This window comes from Rhincodon typus, chromosome 8, assembly GCF_021869965.1.
Source record: "Rhincodon typus isolate 14 chromosome 8, sRhiTyp1.1, whole genome shotgun sequence".
NCBI lineage: Eukaryota > Metazoa > Chordata > Chondrichthyes > Orectolobiformes > Rhincodontidae > Rhincodon > Rhincodon typus.
In genome coordinates this window covers 57075706-57101938 of record NC_063339.1, presented here as the reverse complement: position 1 = coordinate 57101938, position 26233 = coordinate 57075706, and the positions used below count along the sequence as shown (strand labels likewise).

General features: G+C 39.1%; 1 protein-coding gene across 1 annotated transcript in view; it reads left to right on the top strand.

Annotated features, from left to right (window-relative positions):
* Positions 1 to 26233, top strand: part of scfd1 (sec1 family domain containing 1) — a 141658-nt gene that overhangs the window by 44110 nt on the left and 71315 nt on the right. The window contains exons 9-13 of the mRNA XM_048600432.1: positions 4050 to 4131; positions 9604 to 9700; positions 10418 to 10488; positions 16788 to 16867; positions 17947 to 18009. Coding sequence (XP_048456389.1) covers positions 4050 to 4131; positions 9604 to 9700; positions 10418 to 10488; positions 16788 to 16867; positions 17947 to 18009 — 393 coding nt within the window. The remainder of the gene's footprint in view (positions 1 to 4049; positions 4132 to 9603; positions 9701 to 10417; positions 10489 to 16787; positions 16868 to 17946; positions 18010 to 26233) is intronic.

The following is a 26233-nucleotide window of genomic DNA, read 5'->3' as shown; positions in this document are numbered from 1 at the left end:
TTTAGTGGTGAAGTACTGAAGTCAAGAAATTACATTTAAATTCTGGCATAAATGAGTGGACTGAGGTTTAGTGCTATCAAGTTGCACTTGAAAAACAATCACCTGCTCACTGAGGCTAAAGTTGGGCTCTATCAGGGCACCCCAGCTCCTGACGTCATTACAGTCCAAATGTGGACAAAAGAGGTAAATTGATGTGAGATGAGAGTGACTGACCTGGACATTAAGGTGGTATTTGACTATATGCAACTTTCAGCTGGTTGGAGTCATACCAGCACAAAGGAAGATGATTTTGCTGTCGGAGCCATAGGGCATCATTGCCTGACATCCTCAGGATTGAGTCCTGGGCATAACTATCTTCGGCTGATTCATCAATGATCTTCCTTCCATCATCAGGTCAGAAATGGGAATGTTCATCACCACTCACAGCTCCTCAGATGCTGAAGCATTCTGTTTTCATATGCAGCAAGACCTTGATAAAAGCCAGGTTTGGGCTAATGATGTTAAGTGGCATTTGTACTACACAAGTGCCAGGCAATGACCACCTTCAAAAAGCGAGAATATAACCATCACCCCTTAATATTCAATAACATTACCCTTGCTGAATCCCCCACCAAAAACATTTAGCGGGGTCATTGTTGACCAGAAACTGAACTGGACCAGCCATATGACTATTGTGGCTATGAGAACAGATCAGAAGTTGGGAATTCTGTCAAGAGTAACTCACTTTCTGTCTCCCCAATGCCTGTCAACAATCTAGATGCCATGTGTGAGCAGTGCAATGCAGTACTATCTACTTGCCTGGATTGGTACAGCTCCAACAACACTCAAGAAGCTTGACACCATCCCAGACAAAGCAGCCCACTTGATTGGCACCTCATTCACAACCTTCAAATTTGATTATTTCGCAGCTGATACACAGTGACAGGTGCAAAAGAATTTTGACAGCGAATTAGAGGCTCCAAACAATTGACAACATTTCTATAGAGTGGCAGAGGGTTAACATGCAACGGATCCAGATATTGAAACATCACACAAACCTCATCAATGCTTCACCTGACTACATTAGCTCATGAAAGTTCCTTTGACAGTATCTCCAATGCTTGTGATCTCTACCATCTGCATAGACAAAGGCAGTAGATGCGTGGAGTCACCTCCCCGCACTACACTAAGCCACATATCATCCTGACTTGGGAACTATTTTACCTATGCTATACTATCGTTGTGTCAAAATCCTGGAACTTCCTTCCTAACAGCATTCAAGGTTTCCCTAAACATAAAGACTGACCCAGTTCCAGAGGCAGCTCACTACCAGCTTTTCTAGGGCAGTTAGGAACGAACAATAATGCTGGCCCAACCAGGGATGCCTCCATCTCATAAACAAAGACAAAATCACCTCATCGAAGCATAAATTATGGCAAAAGTAGACCATACAGCACCTCAAGCATTCTCTGCCCTTCAGTACGAATATGACTGATCATCAGCTCCAATTCTATTTTCCTAGCAGCTCACCATATCCCTTGAGTCCCTCAGACCAAAACAATTGTCTGTTTCAGCCTTAAATGTTGCATTGTGCACAATACTCTAGGGTAGAAAACTCCAAACATTCACAGTTCTTTGAATGAAGGAGTTCTAAATGTTCAGCTCCTTATTCTAAGGTTGCGGACAACTAGGGGAAGTAACATTGCAGATTCTGCCTTATCAAACCACTTTATAATCACTGACTTACTATAGCAGAGGAGGAGGCCTCCAGGCCCATCAGGTCTGTGCTAATTGAGCAATGAGGATAAGCAGGTCAGTAGAATTCAACTCTTCTTTGTGGTTTCACTGTGGATCTCTATGCCTTAACTATTCAGGCACACATAAAGGCCCTAAATATTAGGCAGGTATCAACCTAAATATTAGACAATGGAGAAAACGCAATTGTTTTTCTTCAAATTAGTGCCACAGGATTAGTTATGTCACTGGCAAGGTCAACAGGAACTTTAATTATTAACACACCACAGCCTAAATCTCGTGTTCCTAGTGAAGGACTTAAATCTAAAACTTGACCCATATGTGATTCAACCAGATTACCTTCCATTCTTCTAAATACCAGAGAATATTGGCCCAGTTGATTCAGCCTCCTATTATAGGACAATCCTCTCATCCCACGTACCAATTTAATGAAGCTTCACTGGATCAGTATAAGTATTCTTTCTTAAATATGCATTGCATTCCAGGTGTGACGACTCTCTGCTTTATACAATCATAGCATGGCTTTCTTATTCTGTACTCAAATTCTGTTACAATAAAGGCTAACATGGCATCTTGTTGCCTAATTGCTTACTGTACCAGCATGCTAATTTCTTTTTTTGCCTGCATGTTCCCAAATCCCTGATGTGTACTCTCACAAGTTTCACCCTTTTCATTAGATAGTAGGAACTGCCGATGCTGGAGAATCTGAGATAACAAGGTGTAGAGGTGGATGAACACCGCAGGCCAAGCAGCATCAGAGGAGCAGAAAAGCTGGCAATTCGGGGCTAGACCCTTCTTCAGAAATGGTGGAGGGGAAGGGGATTCTGAAATAAATAGGGGGAGAGGGGGAGGTGGATAGAAGATGGATAAAAGAGAAGATAGGTGGAGAGGAGCCAGACAGGTCTAGGAGGTGGGGTTGGAGCCAGTAAAGGTGAGTGTAGGTGGGAGTTAGGGAGGGGATAGGTCGGTCCAGGGAGGACGGACAGGTCAAGGAGGCGGGATGGGGCTAGTAGGTAGGAGATGGGGGTGGGGCTTGAGGTGGGAGGAGTGGATAGGTGGGAGGACAGGTTAAGGAGGCGGGTACAAGCTGGGCTGGTTTTGGGATGCAGTAGCGGGAGGGGAGATTTTGAAGCTTGTGAAGTCCACATTGATACCATTAGGCTGCAGGGTTCCCAAGCGAAATATGAGATGCTGTTTCTGCAACCTTCGGGTAGCACCGTTCTGGCACTGCAGGAGGCCCAGGATGGACATGTCGACCAAGGAGTGGGAGTGGGAGGGGGAGTTGAAATGGTTCACGACTGGGAGGTGCAGTTGTTTGTTGCGAACCGAGCGTAGGTGTTCCACAAAGCGGTTCGCAAGGTTCCGCTTGGTTTCCCTGATGTAGAGGAAGCCACAACGGGAACAGCGGATACAGTATACCATATTAGCAGATGTGCAGGTGAACATCTGTTTGATGTGGAAGGTCTTCTTAGGGCCTGGGATGGGAGTGAGTGGGGAGGTATAGGGGCAGGTGTAGCACTTCCTGCGAGCTTTCTTAGACTCCTCTATTCCCGCATACAATTTGCTGGATAAATCCCTCCAGTCTTTGAAGCAATGAGATATTTTTAATAGCTACTGTTTATGTTATAAATATTTCCTCTTCATTGATTCTAATGACAGTTATGTTTTTATGTTTTCAACACTTCATTTGTTGTCCTCTTGCCAGTCAGAAAAAAACTAATAAACACCGTATTGTTATATACTTACTGTAAGAGATTCATTCTGCATTCCTCACTCCCAGTATCTTTGCCAAACATTTATTAGGAACTTACGAGTCACTGCACTGCCAAAGCTAAATCAATGGACTTGGAGACATTTCTGAGACAAAATAAGGCATTATAAAACTAAAAAGCATTTTCTTAGTCCTTTCTCCTTCTGTCGTTCACCCCATCTTCTTCAGCAACCTATATCAACACCATATACACTTGCATGAAATAAATAAATATTCTCATGGACAGCTATAGAGGCACAATAACCATTATCTCTACATAACCAAATTGGTTGTGTACAGCAATCCAGTCAACCTCTTGTTGTTTTGTTTGTATTATTTTACTAAAAACTAATGCATCTTGTTTAAATGATGTAAATTGTATCATGCCTCCTTTCAGAAGTTAAGTAAGTTAAAATTCCATCAAGAAGAGCTTCAAGTTAATGAACCTACAAATGCACCCACATATACATTGCTGTGGAGCTTGTTTTCATTTTTTTTTAGAAGATTTTCTTTTATTCAGAAAATGCAGTGTGCTCTGTCAATTTAATATCTATCTCTCTTGAAGCTCTCTCCCCGAACTGCTACAGAAAAAAAGACTCATTGATCTTCATACAAATGTGGCAACAGCTGTTTTGGAACACATTAAGGTAAAGTATTCATTGCATTTTTCATTTTATACTAATTTTGCTATCTAATTTAATTGTATGAAATAACTGCATTTTATTTCTGTCCCCGCTTGTTAGGTCAGTCAACAGTTGGTAAAATCAGAATGATCACCTTCTCTGGCTCTCCCACTGAGACAAACAGGAAATTTTCCATAACTGTTTTACTGTAAAAGTTAATTGAATGTTTAAATCCATTTAATAGATATGCAGTGATCTGTAGTGTATAACATTCTGAAACTCAAAAAGAAGTAGACTGTGTTCCTTGTTAGAGAGAACTGTGTGTGCACTTTTATGGAGAATTAGTGACTTAAAACACTGCCCTTTTACCAACGTCCTGGTTTTGTATCCTGTTCAGATTTTTAAAATAGGAGTCTTCCTCCTTTAATGACCTGTTAAGTTCAGTCTGGTAGAGCAGTCCTACTTTAATAGACGACAGTTTTGATCGTACTTCATGGTGATATATAATTCCTGAATGATTAATATAACATAATAGTGTATATTGTTTCCTTATGACCCTCTCTTGTTTACTGAGCAACCTACATTGTCTTCAATCTAAGCTAGTGAAGTTTTTATGGCCACTGCCATGATCATCTGTAATCTACATTTTCTTCCCTATCCTGTGACTGAATGAGATTTGTCAATTCCATATGTCATTATAAAAGCCATGCCAAATATCAACAAATCTCACTAACTGATTTGACCAAGCACAGTCATTTTCAGATGGAAATAGAGGATAATTCCTGTAAAGTGATTAATGCAACTGTAGTCTTTGGAGTATAGACAGTCCCCAGCCATTGTCTTGGATCATTTATTGATTGTTGTATCAAAAGGAAACTAGAAATAAATCATGTTCTTGGGATCTTGACAGTTAATTTGACACAACTGATTTGGAAACATTTTTGGAAATCTGGAAATGTCTTCCAGTTGTATGGCAAATGAAACTGCCCCATTTTTCTGTGGATATTGACAACAGCAACTACTACGTAAATAGTGCTGCTCAAGTAGTAACATTTCCCAAGCCATTTCACAGGAGTGTTATCAAACAAATTTTGGTTCTGAACACGATAAGGCAATATTGAAGCAGATGGATAAAAGTTAGGTAAAAAGTTTGGTTTTGAAGATTATTTTAAGCCAGGGGAAAAATGTAGAGAGACAGAAGTTTAAGGAGGTTTAGGTTTAAATGAACTTCCAGAGTTTAATATCTTGTCAGCAAAAAGCATGACTGTCAGTATAGGAGTGATTAAAATCATAGATGTTTAAGAAGCCAAATTGGAGGTATACTGATAACTTGCATCATTTGTAGGGCTGGAGGAAATTGCAGAGATAAGAACCAAGCAAGGCCTTGAAGGAAATTGTAAACAATACTGAAAGTTTGAAAAATGAATTTGTTACTTAATTGTGTGCCAGTGTAGTTCAGTTGCATACGGGTGATTGGTGAAATAAGGCCTAGTGAAAATTAAGCCACAGGTAGCACAAATTTGGATGACCTCAAATTTGTGAAGAGTGGAACATGGGTGCTAGCCAGAGGTGAATTGGAATAGCCTAGTCTACAAGTAACAATGACATGAACGAGAACTTCAGCAGAAGATGAGCCGAGGCAGGGCATAGTTGGGTAATGTTACAGAAACAAAAATAGGCATTCTTAGCGCTAGTGCCATTATTTTTTTCCTTTGAAGACCCTGTTTTGCAGCTATTAATGATTTTCGAAAAGTAGAAATTGGTCAGTGAGAGATCTCTTGCTCTGTTTGTTGAAGTGTTTTCTCCTTTTATAATCAAGGAAAGCAATCAGTTTGCTGGGTTTTTTTGTATATCGGCTGGTCAATAGTCCCTTCCTAATGGAGTAAAAATAAGGAAAGAATAACGAAAGATGTTACTTTTATTCATATGCGGTAGTTGAGCTTTGGGCAGGAGGAGAAAATTGTAACAAATAACTGGATTCTATAATCAAAGTAGGGATAAAAACCAAACTTCTAAATTTTTTTGGTGACATCCCCATGGCTCATTGGTGTGACATTAAATCATGTAGTCTAGATTGGGTGCACAATCACATGCTTAATTTGTGCATGTTTAACTGATCTCAGCCAGGGCAATGAGATAAACTTGCCAAACACATATCTGTATGTGACTAAGAATGCCTTTTTTCACCTTTGTGTCATTGCCCATCTCTACCCTGCCTCAGAACCTCGATGGTGCGATTCCCATCCACATTACCTCTAGATTTAACTATTTTCCAGGTAATCATAAAAGTTAAAGATTTTTTAAAAAGTACTGCAAAATTCCTCAGTTACCTATCTTCTGGATCCAGGTTGACAAAAAGCGCGAACCAGGTCTCTGTACTTAATGTGAAATTATTATCTATTACAAATAAATAGACTCTAGCTGCAGATAAGCAACTATGAGCCTTCAGCATGTAACTCTGCTAGTTGAAACTCTGACCCATTTATATACACCCCCTCTACATACACACATACAGGCAGAATAAAAAATACATGTGGGTGGAGGGAAAGAGTGAGAAAGAAATTTTGTTGTTTGTGCTCACAGGGTTTCTGAAATGATTCTTCTGCTGATCAGAACACTGCTACCCAATCTTCCTTCTTGGGATGCTTTCACTTGTTTGCAGGAGGCACAGGGTAACTGTTTCACACTTATGTAGGTCTCTGATTTATTCATTTAAAATCACAACTTCCAGCAACTGCTGAAGGAAAAATAAAATGGTTTTCTTCAAGCTTTGAAGTTTTTTTTTACTGCAGAGAACAAAAATAGCTCCTAAGTTCATAATGATCTGATGGCTTCTCACTATCTTGTTCACAGCCGCAAGTTTGGCAGGGAAAAGGCCATTGTCATCACTGGTCAATAATCCACAGACCAATCAGCTACCTATTGCCAGCTGAATTTAATTTGTACTCAGCCTTTGAATCCAGCTCATCTACAAAGTATGCTTCAGCTGCTACATAAACCAGAGAATTGTAAACAGTGCTCCCAATGAGTGTCAGGTTACTTGTTTTCCAAAACGTACATCAATCTTTCAACAATCCTTGTTTTCTGAAACAGTTCCTCTCCAATTTCAGTCCACAATTAGGAGTACAGAAAAATAAAAACATATGTTATTTACATTTCCAATGCATTTCTGGCCATCTTTTCATATTCTATCCTTCCTAAACTTAAGGCAGTCCAAAACTCTGTGCTCCTGTCCTAACTGGCAGTTGGCCACATTCATCTATCACCTGTGTGCTTGCTAGGGTGCCATAGTTAAGGTTACCATGAAGGACTGTCCTTCACAGCCTCTCCCTCGCCAGGTTAAACCACCACCAGTCTTATTTCCATTGAGAGACCAGCCCTATGGTCTGGTAAGACTATGGCAACTTTACCTTTTTATATACTTGCTAATCTATGTTGACTTCCAGTTTAGCAACACCTTAATTTTGAAATTCATAGCCTTGTTTTCAAATCCGTCCATGATTTCTCCTCTCTCTATCTGTGTAATTTCTTCCAGCCCCATAACACACACCCTCTCCGGCCAAATAACATAAGACGTACTCTTCTCATTCCAACTCCTTGTGATCTTAGTTGCTGTATGACTGGTGTCTGTGCCTTCTTATGCTGAAACCTTTGGAATTCCTTTTGTAAATCACCTCCTTATCTACTTCTTTTTTCTCCTTTAGGATGGCCTTCAAACCTACCCTTTTAATTAAGGTTTTGTTCATTTTCTAATATTACTTTCTGACTTTGGTTCAGATTTTGATTCACAATGCTGGAGTGTGTGTTGCCAATGCCAGGATGGTCAGCAGTGATGGCCACCAGCCGCCCATGCTTACAGAGACAATAGAGATGATGGCACACTGTTGCAACAGAGCCTTCTGGCTGTGTCCATCATGGCAGAGTCTTATTGACCATTGGCTGTGCCACCCCCCCCCAAACTCCCCTTCACTTCTAGTCACACCTCTTGCTGCACAGTTCACCACTTTGGGGTATTTTTAAACATACCAGTTGTCTGATTTATTTCACGGGCACTTCTTGAATGGATGCTTTGGCAGTACAGTGCTGAAAGCTTAATAAAACCACAACTGACAAGTCAGTTCTGCCATACTGTTGATTTCACTGAACCGATTCCTAGGAGCTTGACTGCAAAGCTATGTTTACAGGCATGTGTGGTCGCTACACCACCTAGCAGTGGCACTGACAATAAATGCAGAATATAACGCTCCTGTCAAATGTCTTGGGACATTTTAGCTTGTTAAAGGCACTGTCTACATACACATTATTGGAATTACTTTTGACTGTTTCTTCAACTCTTAATCATTTGGATCATAGACTGACCTTGGTTACAAGTCAGTCCAACAAAATATTGTTTGTAAGAAACTCTGTTACATCATAAGCCAAAAAATTGCTACACCATCTGATACAGTTTAAAGTATTGTGTACAGTCCAGCCTAAACACAATGATTTCCTTAGGTTCCCTGGTGAGTACCTGTTTACTTATGTAAGCTGATCTATTCTTAGCCTTTTGGCAAGACACTATCATTCCTGTACCTCAAATTACTTTCCGTTCTTTCTGTCGTTTTCTGATGCTACTCTCTATTTCAGAATAGTGGAAGTCTTTTTTTATTTTTGAGTTCTACAGCTTGAATTTGAATTCCTCTATATAGATTTATGCTATGGGTCATTTGTCTATAAATAGTCCTTAAAATATTTACATGCTCAATTCACAGAACTTTGCTGGTGTGATTCATTTGGAAAAGTGTTTCCTTTCACTCCTAATGCCCATGTTTTTAAAATCTAGATTAGTCTGATAGAATCAAAGATGGCTTTCTTTCATAGCTGTAAGTCCATTCCGTGAAATGGAACAATAAGTTCAATTTGAGCTAGACTTGGTAGTTCAAGACTGCACAACAACTGATGGATTTGAACAGAGAGCAGAGAGCAGAGACCAGAGACATTGCGGGTCTAGGAAATGAAATGTAATGATGGAAGAATTCAGATTGAATTTCACAGGTTGGAATCTAGCTGCAGTTTATTTTGTATGTCCTTGAGTTATAACTGACAGATTCCAAGTGAAAGTGAGAAAGGTTTTACCTCAGACAGAAATTTAATTAATTTTCTATAACTTATTTTTTGAGTAAGAATAAAACATTTCATATATCAGTGCTAACTTTTGGATTTGAAGTCCTTAATGAAAATAAACACTGTAGCTTTCAGTTTTCTCATCTAATCTTTTTTCTGATATTTACTTTTCCTGGATTCAATGCATTTAATCAATGCATATTCTGTGTTGTACTTTTTGAGGAAAAATTTAAGTGGTTCTGCTTAATAAAGCTTCCCTTCCTAACATTATCATCATCCGATTTGCAGTTAATTTTTTGTAAACTTTGTTTGATAAAATGTAAGCTTCATCTTGCAGGTAAATATATCTTCTGTAAATTCCAAAGATAACAATGTTAATAATTTTCCTGATAGGCTCGGAAGTTGGATGTTTATTTCGAATATGAAGAAAAATTGATGAGCAAGTCCACATTAGACAAGTCCTTACTGGATATAATCTCTGATCCTGACGGTAACTACTAAAATTGACCTTTAACTCAGACATAAATAGTTATTCTCAGCATTTCTCATAAAATTTCAGTTGATATATTTAAAGGATGTAAATGTGCATAATTACGAACAGTAAATGTTTCAAAAATGTTTTAACTACAGAATTCAGAAAATTTAAGTGAGTAAACTCTCAGCACTTACTACCTTATATTTTCTTCCCAGTCCTTCCTGGGTCTGCATTTGTTGTCAGAGGATGGAGAAAGACCCTTTTTATAGGGTGTATTTTATAAAGCGCATTAAAGCTCTTATCTTTGGCTCCCGATAGCAGCATTATTGATATTGGGAAGTCAGTAAGTGGGAAAAGGTGCTACAACTGTTTATTCAGAAATAGCCAATGTTGGTTTCACAGAACTCAGCACCGTCGTATTGCCCATCAGACATTAGCATGTCATTCTGTATCTTCCGAGCTGTACCATTAAATATTGCCATTGCGCATATATTTCTGAGAGTTTAATGAAGAATTCTGAAGAGCATTAAATCTTTTTTTTTCACTTTCGTAACCTTCAAATTTGATTAGTCTGGGAAGATCTAAAATTACATACTAAATGTCAAGTGCTGTAAAATAAAATTACTTTTTAAGCAATTATTTCTAATGCAAAGTCAAATCCTTTCATGTGCAATATGAAATAATTTCTGACAGTCTTCTATGCTGAAAAATATTTTGCTCTTATTATTATAGGAGGTACCCCTGAAGATAAAATGAGGCTGTTTATCGTTTACTACATCAGTTCACCGCAGCCACCTTCGGAGGTCAGTTGCATTTGATTATTCAAACACTGCATAAGCTTCAACCCATTGCAATACAAAATACAAAGTGCTGTTAAAGCAATAGAAATCCTTCATTGAATGCCTCTATTAGGACTCCCATAATTTCTGCTACCCAATGTCTGTTGATATTTTCAGTGACTGTTAAAAAAGTAAAACAACGTTTACAAAATTAGAAGAAATTATAACATTCCCTGCGTTCACTTGACATTGGTTGTAAGAAATTTTCAAACTATGTTTGGTGCCCACTGATTGACTTTGGATTAATCATTCACAAGGCATTACTTTTCAGAGATAAATAGCAATTTTAAGAAAGAAAGAAGATCTTGCATTTAATTTGCACATTTTCAACATCAGACTCCCTAAGATGCTTCATAACCAATAAATTATTTCTGAAATCCAGTATTGTTGTTAATGGTAATATATGGCAGCCAGTTTGTGCAAGCAAGGTTTCATATGCACTATTAAACAGTGCAAAGTCCGCCAAGTAATTCCAAAATTTTCTATCTTTTACAAAAGCAGTAAATTAGTTGAGCAACTAGTTAATTTGTGTTTAATGGTGCTGATTGAGAGTTGAGTTTTGGCCACCATTGTAATTTTTTTGCATATTCCTGTGAGGTTTTCGTATCCATCCAAACAAGGAGATGAGAACTCGATTAAACTTCTCAGTAGAAAGACAGATCTCAGGAAATACCACACTCCCTCAGTACTACGCTGAAATATTAGCTGATAAAATGTGGTCAAATACTGGAGGAGGACATGAATTCACAGTCTACTGAATCAGAAGTGAGAGTGCTATGTCTGTTAGGGGCAGGCGGAAAATGCTTTGCCAGATTTAAATAAAATCCTTAAGTCCAACCAGTCAGTGGATATGCAGTACCTTTTGACATTTGGCACACTGAGAACCAGCCATGGTTCTGCACATTGGTGAGGAGCCATGTTTCACTGTGATTGCCGTCTTGTGGATTGTCACCATCTTTAACAAGTGATTTCTCTCATGATTTCCTATCTGTTTTCAAAAATAGCATTGTGGAATTGGTCAATATATGTTTCTTTATAATGTCACCAATGATTAGTTAGTTCATAGGCATTAAAGGTCTTTTTTAGGCATGAACAAATACCAGTAGGAAGTACCAATGGGCCATCATTGCTTAGCATGCGTTATTATTTTCAAGTGAAATGGAGAAATTTGGTGAGAAAAAATTATTGGATGACCTAGTATATGTCAACCACGACAAAATAAAGCAAAATTCTATGTGCCCATAAGTAATTGCAGCTGACTTCGGTAAGTTACATTTCATTAAAGGATCAGCAAACGTAAGCAGTATTTCATCCACCAGGCAGTGAAATTTTCAAAACAGATTGGATAATGTCCACTTACAGAAAATGAGATGTCTCTTTAACATTAATAACCTTGCTTGTTTTAAATCTAATTGTATACATTATTTTGTGGATGAATAAAGTCACATCATGTAAATTTCTGAGTCTGATATAGCAATGCCAAATAAAGGCATATGAGCATAAACTGAACAAAATTAATCAAATTACAGAGAAACCGAATTATTTTGTATAATTACTTTGTATATCTCTTCAGTTAAATTAAGTAATATGTTCACATTTATTTTAATGCATAATTAAAATTTATGAGCACTAAGATAGTTTGCCTGAAGAAAATATATAAATTTCTGTCCTCATTCAGCATGGTTTATTACATTCGTTTCCAAAAAAGTTAAAGCCTCTCCCCTACTGGTGAATGAGCAGAAAGGAAAACAAGATGCAAGATAAAGTTTTAAGATTAAGTTGAAGGTTGCAAATGGGTTCAAAAGAAAAGGCTGTGACTGAAAATGGATGAAATTGGTTAATTTTGAGGAAATTTGCGTAATGAAGTGAAATATACAAGATAAATATTTAATTACATAAGTGATAAGTGCTTAGAAAAGTAACATTGAAAGGAAAACTAAAAGCTGAAGTGCAGATTTGCTGAGCTGATGGTGAAAAATTGCATGAATTTGGAGAGGGAGAGAAAAATATTTGTATTGTGGGCTACACCTCCAAAATGCTGTTTTTGGACGGTGCTTGCTGTGATATTTTAGAACATGTCAAATATAGCTGCATGCTGAGAACTATTACATAACCTCTCAGTGAGCTCTTCCCTTTGTCCAGAGATAACAATGGCTCATATCTTCTGGACTCTGGATCATTAGATACAGATGTTCCTGGTGACCTGACAGAAGTCGCAATGCACTGGGCACCATGGGAAATATGCATGAAATTTGAGTTTCCAATGGACAAGACCCTGCTCCCCAGGATTCTCTTAACCTGGCTGTGGCACTGATTTAGTTGGAGACTAAGTTCCCATTAATTTATTTTAAGTCCTAGTTTAATAATGGGAGAGTATCTTGGTGGTAGTGATCATAATTGGTAGTTTTAACATACTTATTGAAAAGGATGAAAGGGGTTCGGAGCAACGGCCACATCTCGAGCCCACTATCACAGGGTAAGATAATTCTTCAAAATAAGAGCATAATATTACATAAAACTGAGAGGAGTATAGAAAATGGAGTGTTGAAATTAGGAAAGCAAAGAGAGGACCTGGAAGAACATTGACAAGCAAAATGAAGGTGAACCCAAAGTTATTTTATCAATAGATTAACAACAAGAGGCTATCTAAGGCCCATAACCTTTGTGTGGAGGTGTAAGCTATTGTTGTGGACATTAATGAGTACTTTGGATCTGTATTCACAAAAGAGAAGGTCAGAACAGATACGGTATTGTTGTAAGAAGGAAGAATGTGATGCATTGAATTTGATAGGGAGAGAGGAAGAATTAATAGGTGTGGGTTGAAAGTAGGTAGATCACTAGTCCTATATGACTGTTATTCAGAAAGCAGGGCCCTTAGAAATAGATTAATCAATGATGGTCAGTGTGTATTTTATAAGGAAAGATCATATCCAATTTGTTTGAATTTTTTGAGGGAATAATGAGGATTGATGAGCATAGTACAGTTGGTTTAAACTCTAATTCCAATTGGAGTCAAAGCAAAAAGATACACAATGAATGAGAGAATACTGAGACGTGTAGAGGAGTTAAGAGACTTGGCATGAATATTCACAAATCCCTGAAAGTATCAGGATAGATTGGTAAGGTGGTTGAGAAGGCATTTGGAATCCTTTATTAGCTGAGGTATTGGATATAGAGACAAGGTGGTAATATCGGAACAATAAAAATTATTACTTAGGCCACAACTTGTTGACTGTGTGCAGTTCTGGTCACCTCATTAAAAGAGTGTAATCAAAGTAGACAGAACATTTGTGAGGATGTTGCCAGAACCTGGGATAAAAAGATCAGATACGCTGGCATTCTCCTTGGAACAGCAGAGATTGATGGGAAGAGTCGATCAAGATGTATACAATAGTGAGGTGCTTCAATCGATGAAAAGACCCTGCTTATCTTAGTAGAGAATCAGTGGCAAGGGTGTATAGATTTAAAGTAATTGGGGGAAAAAATCAGAGTGAAAAATTAGAGATGAAGAAAAATTTTCACCCAGAAGGTGTTTGGAATCTGGAACTCACTGTGAAAGGGTATTAGAGACAGAAGCTTTCAACTCATTTGAAAGATGTCTGGATTTGCACTTCAAGTGCCTGAACTTGCACGGCTATGGACCAAATGCAACAAAGTGAAATTAGGCTGTGCAGCTCATTTTTCAGCTGGTGCAAACAAGATAAGCCAGGTGGCCTGTTTCTGTGCTATAAACTTTCTCTGAATCTGTGAATAATATTTCCTCTTTGCCAGGCCTTCAATGGAGCATTATCAAAGTGTAACATCATTCTTCGTGGCTGTAGCAAAGTCAAAGACTGTTTTCTGACTGAAGCTCATTATAGAAGAATCGTTGTTGTTTCCTTATAGAATTCTCATTCCAAATTGGATGAAGGAGAATGAGTTATTACTCTGGACATCTTGTCATAATTAAGACTATCTGCCTCTTTTAAAGTGGACGTCCTAGTCTTTGTTTATGAACCTTTTTTAAATTCAAGCTAGGATGTTGTCCAGATCTTTCTGCATGCAGGCTCAGACTTCTTCAGTATCTAAAGAGTTACAAATAGTACAGAATGCTGTCTAATTACCAGCAGACACTGCTACCTCTGATCTTTCAGAGGTTAAACAGTCGCTGTCACCTTGTCTCTAGGATTTAGCTCATTTATCCAGAATTGAACCAAGGCTGTCATAAGAACAGGAACCGAGTGAAATGACAGAATCCAAGCTGAGGGTCTGTGAGCAGCTTTTTACTGAGTGACACTGATAGCAGTGTCAACAGAACTACTGTCACTTTGCTAATGATTGAGAGTAGGCTGATGTAGCAGTAATTAGCTGGATCAGATTTGTTTTTTATGGACAGTTCATACTGACTGCAATTTTCCATCTTGTTAACACTAGTGCTGTAACTATAGTGGAAGACTTTGACTAAAGACGTGGCTAGTTCTGGTGTAGAAGACTTCAGTGCTGCAGCTGGAATTTTGTTAGAGCTCATGTACTTTTCTGTATTCAAGATATTTCTATTCAACCTGTTCAACAACGTTATGACACACCTTTGGAGTAGGTGAGACTTGAACCCAGGTCATCTGGCTCAGAGGTAAGGATGCTGCCACTGAGCCACAAGAGCCCTTCTCTGTATTCTGTGCACACAGCCATTTATTGATATCACATGGAGTGAATTGAATTCTCTGAAGACAGGCACCAGAGGAACTAGATCATAGACACAGCATTTCTTGCTGAGGATGCTTGCAAATACTTCACCCTTGTCTTTTGCACTGATGTGCTAGTATCCCCTAGAATTGAATGTTTGTGAGTCATCCTCATTTGGCTAATTGTGCTCTGCTATTTGTAACTGGATGAGGCAGACTACAGATCTTTGATCTGATGTGTTGGTTCTGGGATCTATTCGCTCTTATACTTTTTTGTTTAGCATACTTGACATCTCATATTGAGCTTCACTGGTTTTGTACCACATTTTTTAGCCTAGCATGGAGCTGCTCCTGGGATGCTGTCCCAGAGTCCTCATTGTACCAAAGGTTGACTTATGGCTTAATGATGTGTGGGGTCTGAACCAGCTGTACAATTGTATTGTGGAGAGAACTTTGTTCAAATAAAATGGAGGCATGAAAAACTCTGAAAAACATTCTGTGTAGAGGTTCCAGTAAGTGCACTGGCTGTGGAGTTTATTTCATAATATGGAGAACTGTAGTTTTAAATGCACAGGCAGAAGTTTCCCTCCCTGAATGAGTGGACAATGGCAAGTATGTTGGTCAAAGGTGATGAATATGAAAAGTTCAGAATCTTGCATTGAGTAATTATTCCCCGGTTTTCTCCTTGAGCTTCAAGATGCAGTATCAGCAAACCATCAGCATCAGCACATCATCATGGCTGCTTTCAATCCAACATTCACACCACTTCAGCTCCTCAACACTTAGGAATGCAAGCTTCTGCCAGGTCACGTTATGTCCAGGAATGCATACACATTTTGTGTATCTGTTCACAGTGAATCTACGGCTCATAGCTGCATGTCTTAGCTCTTAATCACTTTGAGATTACTTGGAGGTTGCCAGCTTCTGTGGCTTACATTACGTTTTGTGCACATGCTATTCAGTGCTCAATTGCAGACCACCCAATTTCATGGTGCCAACCTCTGTGGCTTATAATACATTGTAGTTCAGAGATGAAGGCATGAAGCTTTGTCATGATTGGGAGTACTGAACAGTCAAAGGGATGGACATGTCTCTATATGGCACTATGATACTGTGTTGACTTAGCTGTTAAAGTAAATCAAACCATATTTCCTTGCTTGGCGATATTTGTGAATTAATTTTGAAGAGACTAAAAGGAATATTTGAATAGGCATTAAAAGTCCTCCAGGATTTAACTAATAAATATTAATAATGCTTAAAGCTAGGCAGTAAGTGTTGGCTATCTATTCACCATCACTGGTGGTGGGGTTAGTGTGAGGAAGCATGTGCACTTTTGTAGCTATGGAAAAGCTAAAGCAATTAGATTCTGGGAGAAATTATTCTGAATTTTGTTTTACCTCCTTCACATTCTCCATTGCAAAATTGGTTCTAAAGCATCATTTAGTCAGCCAAGGCAATAACATGAGTGAAAAGTTTAGAGTTTATTTCCTGCAATATTCTATTATCTTTTGCTTATTTTATAAAGCAAATTATCAAGTCCTTTGGAACTTCAGAATTCATCGTATTATCTTTTTTCTCTAATAAAATTATTTGTACCAACAGGTTGACCTAGAGCAATACAAAAAAGCACTGTCTGATATCGGGTGCAATCTGGCTCCTTTGAATTACATCAAACGATGGAAGTAAGTAAGAACAATAGAGAATAGTTTTAATACCAAAGGAACAGCAAATTACAAGTAACACATTGGTATAAACCACAAAATAAATTCAAGCATGAACCATCTGCCAAAATTAACAGTTTTGAACACTGGATCAGTTTTTTTTTTATTTGAAAAGGTAGCCAATTGAAGATAATAAAATTAAGACAGATTGTGATGCCAGGTATGAAAATGGCCAAATGACTGAATCTTGAGTTTAAACTCCAAGGGAAAAAACACCCTTTCTGATCAAATGCCCCTTGTATTTAAAAGTTTCAAATTGGAAGTTTATTGAAAATTTAAAAGGACCACTTCCCAAAATCACCTCTGCCATCCATCTGCTGCCAAGCCATGAGCCAAAGGGATTTCAGTTTACATGTGGAGGTCATTTTTATCTATTCATTCATGGGATGTGGGCATTGCTGGCTAGATCAGCATTTATTGCCCATCCCTAATTACCCAGAGGGCAATTAACAGTCAACCACATTGCTGTGGGTCTGGAGTCACATGTAGGCCAGACCAGGTAAGGATGGCAGTTTCTTTCCCAAAAGGACGTAAGTGAACCAGTTGCTTTTTCCAACAGTCGACAATAGATTCATGGTCATCATTAGATCCTTAATTCCAGATTTTTAATGAATTTAAATTCCACCATTTGCCATGGCCAGATTTGAACCCAGGTCCTAGATCATTAGCTGACTTTCTGGATTAATAGTCTTGTGATAAATTAATGATTTTTTAGATGGAGAATAAAGTATTACCATATCTACTCCAGTAATCTACAATTCTGTGGTTTCATTTTGGGTGGAAACGCTCAGCAATGTCCTTCTGCTTTAAAGTTTTGTAGAGATGTGTTATCAATCTTGTATCAGAGCACAAGTAGCAGGTGAGAATAAATTTTACATTTTTCATATCATGGGGCACCTTCCCTGACCCAGCATTACAACATTTGTTCAACTTTTTAAAGGTGTTAATCAGTTTAACATGCCCCGTCCAGAGATTTACAGGTATGAAGGTTTTCTAATTCCCAGATTCACTTCAATAATTTAATTTATGTTTACTGACAGAGCATTTACCAAAATGGCATCAGCTCCTACTAACTTTGGAGGCAGTGGACCGAAATCAATAAGGTATGAGCTTTTACAATAATCGAATTCAAATGTAAAATTACTGGATTGAACTTTTTTTAATCAAAAATCTATTTGAAATAACAAGCTGTCCTGGGATTTAATCACATTTGATTGTCTGAAATAAATAATAAACTTAGTGTGCAGGTTCTCAGCTTGCAGTAAGTTCCAGAATAGAAGTAGGCAGTTTGGCTCATTACTGTTCCGTTAGTGTTTTTCTCCATGTGCTATCTAGTCAAACCCACACTTCTCATCATTTCTCATATCCTTTCATTTTAATCTTTTCACAAGAAGCTCTCTAATTCTGTTTTGAGGACACATGTATAGTCTCTGGTTTGACAACAGTGCACGGCAGAGAATGCTTGATTCTAAGCATGTTCTGTAAAGATACTTCTTACAACTTCCTACACTAATCCTTGTGTTTGTACTTTTTCATATCATCTCACTAACCAACAGAAACAAAGTGCATTACATAAGGGCTTCAGGACTCTGGAGCAAACTGGCAATGATGCCATCAAGCTTCACTTCCCTAAGGTTAAATAGCAGAGTGTGAGCAGAGTTAGAATTGTCTAGAAGAATAAACCATGCTACTACACTAGATTAAACTTAAGATCACATGGATATGAAGAACATAAAAGATGGCTTAGTTTTTACCTAATACAACGATAAGATGAGTGTTTAGTATAGTATATCATGAATAGGAATATTTAGGATGAATGTACATAAATAGTCTTATTTTGAAGTCTGAATCTGAAGATCACTCTTGACTCTTGACTTTGCCTTCTCTTTTACCAGTCTGTCTTGAATCCAAACTGAAATTTAGTATAAAACCACATGATAAAAGACTCACCGTAACGCTTCATTAACTTGAAGGCCTCTATCAAGTTATCGTTTAACTTTCTTTGGTTTGATTTAATTCTTCGTAACTGTTACATAGTCACGTTCATCTTGGTACCATCTTAGTATACCTACACTGCACCTTTAGCATTTTTTTTTCTACATAAAGGTATACTTTTGTGCAAAAAGTCCAACAAAGATCTTATACAGCTTAACATTACTTCATTATTTTTATTTTCTCTATTTCTGTGTAAGAAAACATATGACATATTTTCTTATTCTTCCACTGGGTTTTGATTTGAGTTGCGAGGCTAGTCCCCTAGTTGTTCCATAGTTGTCCTTGAAGAAGAGGTGGTGAGCCATTGGTGAGTCAGTCTGATGTAAGTACATCCACAGTCCTACTAGGAAGACAGCTCAAAGATTTTGATCCAGTGGTAGTGAAGGAATGGCAATATAGTTCCAAGTCAGGATGTTGCATGAATTAGAGTGGAGCTTGCAGGTGATGGTGTTCCAGAATATCTGCTGCCTTTGTCTTCTAGGTAGAGGTAGTCATGGGTTTGTAAAGTGCCTTTGAAGGAGTGTTGGTAAATTGCTGCAGAGTATTTTGCTGTCAGTGTGCCTTGATGGTGGTGGAAATTAATGTTTAAGGTGGTGAATGGGGAGATGATAAAGCAAGCTCTCCTGAATGACGACAAGCTCCTTGAGTGTTGTTAAAGATTCATTTATCCAGGCAAGTTGAAACTATTCCATCATGCTCCTCACGTATCTTCCAGATGGTAGATAGAATGTGGGGAGTCAGGAGGTGAGTTACTCACTATAGGACTCCTAGACTCTGATCTGCTCTCATAGCCAAAGTACTTATATGGTTGTTACAGTTAAAGTTTTGTTCAATGACGTTCTGATCTCGGTTATGGGAATATGGGATAAATTGGATAAGTTTTGGGATGTGGCTTGATATCAGAATTTGACTTGGAATTTGAACAGGTTAACGGAGTGGACAGATGTGTGACAGATGAAGTATAATGTCAATAAATGTGAAGTTTTCCATTTTTACTTCCAAAAGTTTTGAATATATTCATACCCTGGAAGGCAGTTATTTTTAATCTAGGTCTGGCCTCACAGGTATATGGCATATTCCTACCAATACAACCTCCTGGTCCAAGTGTATGCATCACATGCCACAGCCCACCAGTCACAGGTTGACATTACATTGCCATCCATTCTATAGTTGGATTTCTCTCTTTAAAGAGCTACTTGGCCCCATTTACTCTTTTACTCTGTAAACATGCAGAAAAGAAGTTTTGACTAAATATAGCAGTTTTAGGTAGCCTCCAGGTTCAGCCTCTCTCTGCTTGCTTATGTTTTGCTTCTAAAACCAAAACCCACCATGTTCTGAAGATAGTAGGAACTGCAGTTGCTGGAGAATCTGAGATAACAAGGTGTAGAGCTGGATGAACACAGCAGGCCAGGCCAGCCACAGCATCAGAGGAGCAGGAAGGCTGACGTTTCGGGCCTAGACCCTTCTTCTGAAATGGGGGAGGGGAAGGGGATTCTGAAATAAATAGGGAGGGGGTGTGCGGATAGAAGATGGATAAAGGAGAAGATAGGTGGAGAGGAGACGGACAGGTCAAAGAGGCGGGGGTGGAGCCAGTAAAGGTGAGTGTGGATGGGGAGTTAGGGAGGGGATAGGTCAGTCCAGGGAGGACGGACAGGTCAAGGGGGCGGGATGAGGCTTGTAGGTAGGAGATGGGGGTGGGGCTTGAGGTGGGAGGAGGAGATAGGCGGGAGGAAGGACAGGTTAGGGAGGCGGGGACGAGCTGGGCTGGTTTTGGGATGCGGTAGAGGGAGGGGAGATTTTGAAGCTTGTGAAGTCCGCATTGATACCATTGGGCTGCAGGGTTCCCAAGCGAAATATGAACTGCTGTTCCTGCAACCTTCGGGTGGCATTGTTGTGGCACTGCAGGAGGCCCAGGACAGACATGTCGTCTAAGGAATGGGAGGGTGAGTTGAAATGGTTCGCGACTGGGAGGGAAGTGCAGTTGTTTAGTGCGAACCGAGTGTAGGTGTTCCACAAAGCGGTCCCCAAGCCTCCGCTTGGTTTCCCTGATGTAGAGGAGGCAACATCTGGAACAGCGGATACAATATACCACATTAGCAGATATGCAGGTGAACATCTGCTTGATGTGGAAAGTCTTCTTGGGGCCTGGGATGGGGGTGAGCGGGGAGGTGTAAGGGCAGGTGTAGCACTTCCTGCGGTTGCCCCCCGTCCCTATTTATTTCAGAATCCCATTCCTCTCCCCCATTTCTGAAGAAGGGTCTAGGCCTGAAACGTCAGCTTTCCTGCTCCTCTCATGCTGCTTGGCCTGCTGTGTTCATCCAGCTCTACACCTTGTTAACCCACCATGTTCTGTTCTGAGCATAGTTCAACTCTCAGCAATTATCTCCATTGCAATCTTAGGCTTTCTTGCTTCAAGAAGTCTTTCATCTGGATCAAAAGCTCACGCATTGTTGGTGAGCAACCTTTAATTTACGTAAATTTGAAACTAAAATCATATATTTTAACACTTAATATAACCCATAATAGAGATTGCTAATGAATAGTAGTCATCCCTTCATCCCCAGAATGTTGATGGTGGATGTTTCAGTGATAGTAATGCTGTTAAAGTCACAGACAAATGGTGTGATTCTATGTTGCTAGAGATGGCCTTAGATTACCACTTGTATGGTGCATATGTTATTTGTGACTTATCACCCTAAAACAACATGCAGTCCAGGCCTTGCAACTTATGGGTATGGTATGCTTCAGCATCTGACGCATTACAAATAGTCCTAAATACCTCATTAATCAGCAAATGCCCCATTTCTGACTTCGTATGGAGGAATAGTCATGAATGAATCAGTTGAAAATGGGTTTTAGATTTAGAATTAGATATATTGTCACATGTACTCAAATACAGGGATACATGAGTACAACGAAAAGTGTACTAAGTCTCCAGTTCCGGCACCATCTTAAGTACAAAAATACTTAGATACAAAATCTTAGGTATAAATTAGAAAATGAAGAAATAACGTTAAAAGCTCAGCATTACAGTCGTTACAAAGCTAGGCACAAAATCTTAGGTGTAAATTAGCAAAATAAAGAAATAAAGGTAAAAGTATAGCATGACGGTCTTTCTAAACCAGGGAGTCCACATGGACTTAAACTCAAGGCTGGGAGTCCGCACTGGGACTCCTTGAGGAGGCCAGGAGTCCCCACTGGAATTCCTCCAGGCCAGGAGGCCATCGAGTCTATGTGAGGAATGGAGATAAATAAAGAGAGAAGAAAGAAAAAAACCATGAAAAGAGGATAAAGAAGAAAAGAAATGGACAGAGCTGACGAGCTCCAAGTTAGGTGCGCTACTCTTCCACCATCTTGTTTGAGCCGAGATACAGTCTGGAAGAATTCCTGCGGTGATATCCTCAGTCTGAGATGATAGGCCTCCACAACGATCATCTTTGCATGTACAAGGTAAGATTCTAACCAAAATGGCAAAATCCAAACTGTAAATCAGCCAGTAGTTGCGCAGGTGAAGATAGCGTTGGTCAATGAACTTTGTGTATCTTGCTGATACTTGATGATGGAGAGATTGGGATTTAAGGGGGTAATTGACAAGTTGGATTTATACTCATATTCATTTTTGAGGACAGAACATACTTAGAGAATTTTCCAGTTTTTCAGGTAGGTGCCAGTGTTGAGATTTGGAGCTGTACTGCAACAACTTTACCATCGTCACGACTAATCCTGGAACATATGTCTTCAATACTGTTTTAGGAAGTTGTCAGGGTCTGTAGTCTTTGCTGTCTGATTGCTCAGTGAATTGAATTAGTTGAAGACTGGCAAGCTCATGCTTCCGGCTGAAGTTTGCTGCAAATGCCTCAGCCTTAGCTTTTGCACTGATGTTCTGGGCTCTCCCACCATGGAGATGTGGATATTTGTGGAATTTCCCCTTCTGGATGGTTGTTTGACACCATTCACGACTTGATGTGACAAGAGTGCAGAGCTTTTATCTAATCCATTGATTGTATGATCACTTCGCTCTGTCCATTGCATGCAGCTTCTACTGTTGAACATGTATGTAGTCCTGTGTTTGCCAGGTTGACCCCCAGTGTAATAGATGACTGGTGCTGCTTCTGACATACAGTCCTATAGAGTTCATTAAACCGGTTGATCTTCTGGCTTGATAATGGTAGAGTCAATTATTTTTCTTTCATGAGATATGCGCATCACTTACAAGGCCGTAATTTGTTACCTATTCCTAATTGCCCTTGAACTGATTGCCTTAATAAGGCAGTTAGGAGTCACCCATATTATTGTGGGTCTGCAGGCCAAATCGAGTAAAGATGACAGATTTCCTTCCTTAAAAGAAGTAAGTGAACCAGGGTTATTTGTTTTATGATGGTGGTTGATAGTTTTATCATCATCATCATCATTACTGATGGCTGGCTTTCAATTCCATATCTAGTTATGATTGATTTCCACCAACTGTCATGAATTCGAACCTGTGTCCCCAGAGCGTGGCACGTGCCTCTGGATTCCTAGTCCAGATGAAATTGCTACTACACCACCATCTTCCACAAAGAGGGATGATGGCAATGCTGGGCAAGCCAGCATTTGTTGCCCATTCCAAAAGGAGCTTTTTCACCGCTTCAGTCTTTGGGTGCAGACATGCCTACACTACTATTAGGAAGGGATTTCCAGGATATTGACCCAGCAGCTGTGAAGGAGTGGCTGGTGTGTGACTTGAAAGGGAACTTGCAGGTGGTGGTGTTCCCATATATCTGCACCCTTACCCTTCTATGTGGTCAAAGTTGAGGGTTTGAAAGGTGTCGTTGAAAATGCCTTGTTGAGACACTAATGCAACATGTCAATGGGACGCACTAGTGCTATTTTATGTTGGTGGTAGAGGGAGTAAATGTTGAACAAGATGGTGGTATACAGTCAGATAGGCAACTTTGCTGTGGATTTATGTCAAGCTTCTTGACTATTATGGGAGCTGTGCTTATCCAGATATGTAAAAAATATTCCATCACGCCTCTGACCTGTATCTTATAAATGGTGTACAGTAACTGGGGAGTCAAGAGTTGAGTTACTTGCATAGAATTCCCAGCTTTTGACCTGCTCTTGTGGCAACAGAATTTGTGTGGCTGATCCAGTTCAATTTCTGGTCAGCGGTAACACCTAAGTGTTCATAGTGGAGAATTCAGCGAATGATCGTACCATTGAATGCAAGGAATGATGACAAGGTTCTCTTTTGTCAGAGGTGGTCATTACCTAGCAGTTGTGTGGTCTGAATTTAGTTGTCACTTATTAGCCCAAGCCTGCATGATGTCTAGGATTACTAGTTCAAGAACATTGCCGCTACCCAGCCATTCTCATTAGATATTCCCTGTTTCATTGATTGGAGAACTTTTAGTGGTAACTTTTCCTTTTACCACCAAGCAGTAACAGATCAGCGAACATTTTACCCTTCACCCCAATTTCATCTCTGTTTAAGTTGCAGAATTGATAAATGGTTGGCTGATTCTTACCACCTGTTTCCTGTTAAAATACACTTTTCTGGCTCAATAATTGTGATTGTAAGATAATAATGGGGAAATACAGAACACTCAGTTTATAGTTTGTTGATTCTTCAAGACTTCTTCTAACTTAAAATCTAGAAATGACATTACAATCCATGAAGGAATTGACACCCTGACAATTTTGTGCAAAAGCAGCTGGATGGAAATGATAATAAGGAACGAAGTTGGAAGTAAAAGTTATACAAATAGTAGCTATTCTAAATAGTAACAAAATAGATTCATTACATGATAACGTAAACAGAGCTACACAAATTTATTTTCTTCAAGAATTATTTCAGTCGACAGCTAAATTATTCCAGTCTTTATGGAGCAGCTCTATGGCATCCACATGTTGCTGTGCAGTTTCAAATGATTTAAGAGTTACCAGAAAATTCATGAAGTGCAGGATCAAATAAAATTTCCCTTGCCTGTCTGATGAGGCTGATGTTGGTCATTAACAATTCACGAAATAGATGTCATTATATATGCCATGGAATATTGTGAGCTAGCCTGTGCGTCAGTTAGCTTGACATCTGTAATTAGGAAGATGTTCAAATCTGTTACAAAGGATTTACTTAGAGCAGTTGAAGTACATTATTTAATCAAGCAAAGTCAACATGACCTCATGAAGGGAAGCCATGTCTGAAAAAATTATTACAATTTTTTTGAGGAGGTAACGAGCTGAGTAGATAAAGGAGGACAATTTATAGTTAGATTTCCAAAAGACATATGATGAGGCATGGCAAGTATGACAACTCCATAAGACAAAGAGCCCATAGTGTTGGTAGTATATTAGCATGGACAGCGGATTGCTAACTAATAGAAGGCAAAGAGTTTGGGTAAAAGATGCGTTTTCAGGATTGTATTCTCTAATTAGTGGAGTACTACAGGGATCAGTGCTGGGACCACAGTTATTTATAATATATAACAATGATCTGGATAAGTACAGTTTAGAGATGACAGTAAGTAGTTAGAATGACATAAGAGTCTACAAAAGGGTACAGACAAGTTAGGTGAGTGAATGCATATTTGGTAGATTGAACATAATGTAGGGAAATTTGAGGCTGTGCACTTTGGCAGGAAGAAAAGAAGAGTTGAATGTTATCGCAATGTAGAAAAACAGAAAGAAACAGGGACTTGGGGGCCTCATGGATGAATCATGAAAAGCTAGCCTTCATGTTCAGGATAATAGGGAAGGAAAATGGACTGTTGACCTTTATTTCAAAAGGAATGGAGTATAAAAATAGGGAGGTCTTCTGAGTACTGTACAAGGCACTGGTCCGACCCAACCTGGAATACTATGAATCATTTTGGTCCCCAAATCTGGCACTGGAAGCAGTCCAGAGAAGATTCACTCGGTTGATTCCAGGTAGGGAGGGATCTTCTTATGACTAGAGATTAAGTAGGTTGGGCCTGTAGTCACTGGTGTTTAGAAGAATGAATAGAGACCTTATTGAAACATATCAGATTATAGAGTCATACAACATGGAAACACACCCTTAGGGCACTTGGCAGGGTAGATGTTTAGAAGTTGCTTCCTCTTGTGGGACAGTCTAGGACCAGAGGACATAATCTCAGAATAGGGGATCACCTATATAAAACAGAGATGAGGAGGATTTTTGTCTTTCAGATCTTTACTGCAGAAGGTGTAAAGACTAGGCCTTTAAGTATATTCAAACTGAGATCGACAGATTTGTTATCAGGAAGGGAACAAGGGTGATGGAGATACGGCAGGAAAGTAGAGTTGAGAATTATCAGATCAGTCGTGATCTCATTGAATAATAGAGCAGGC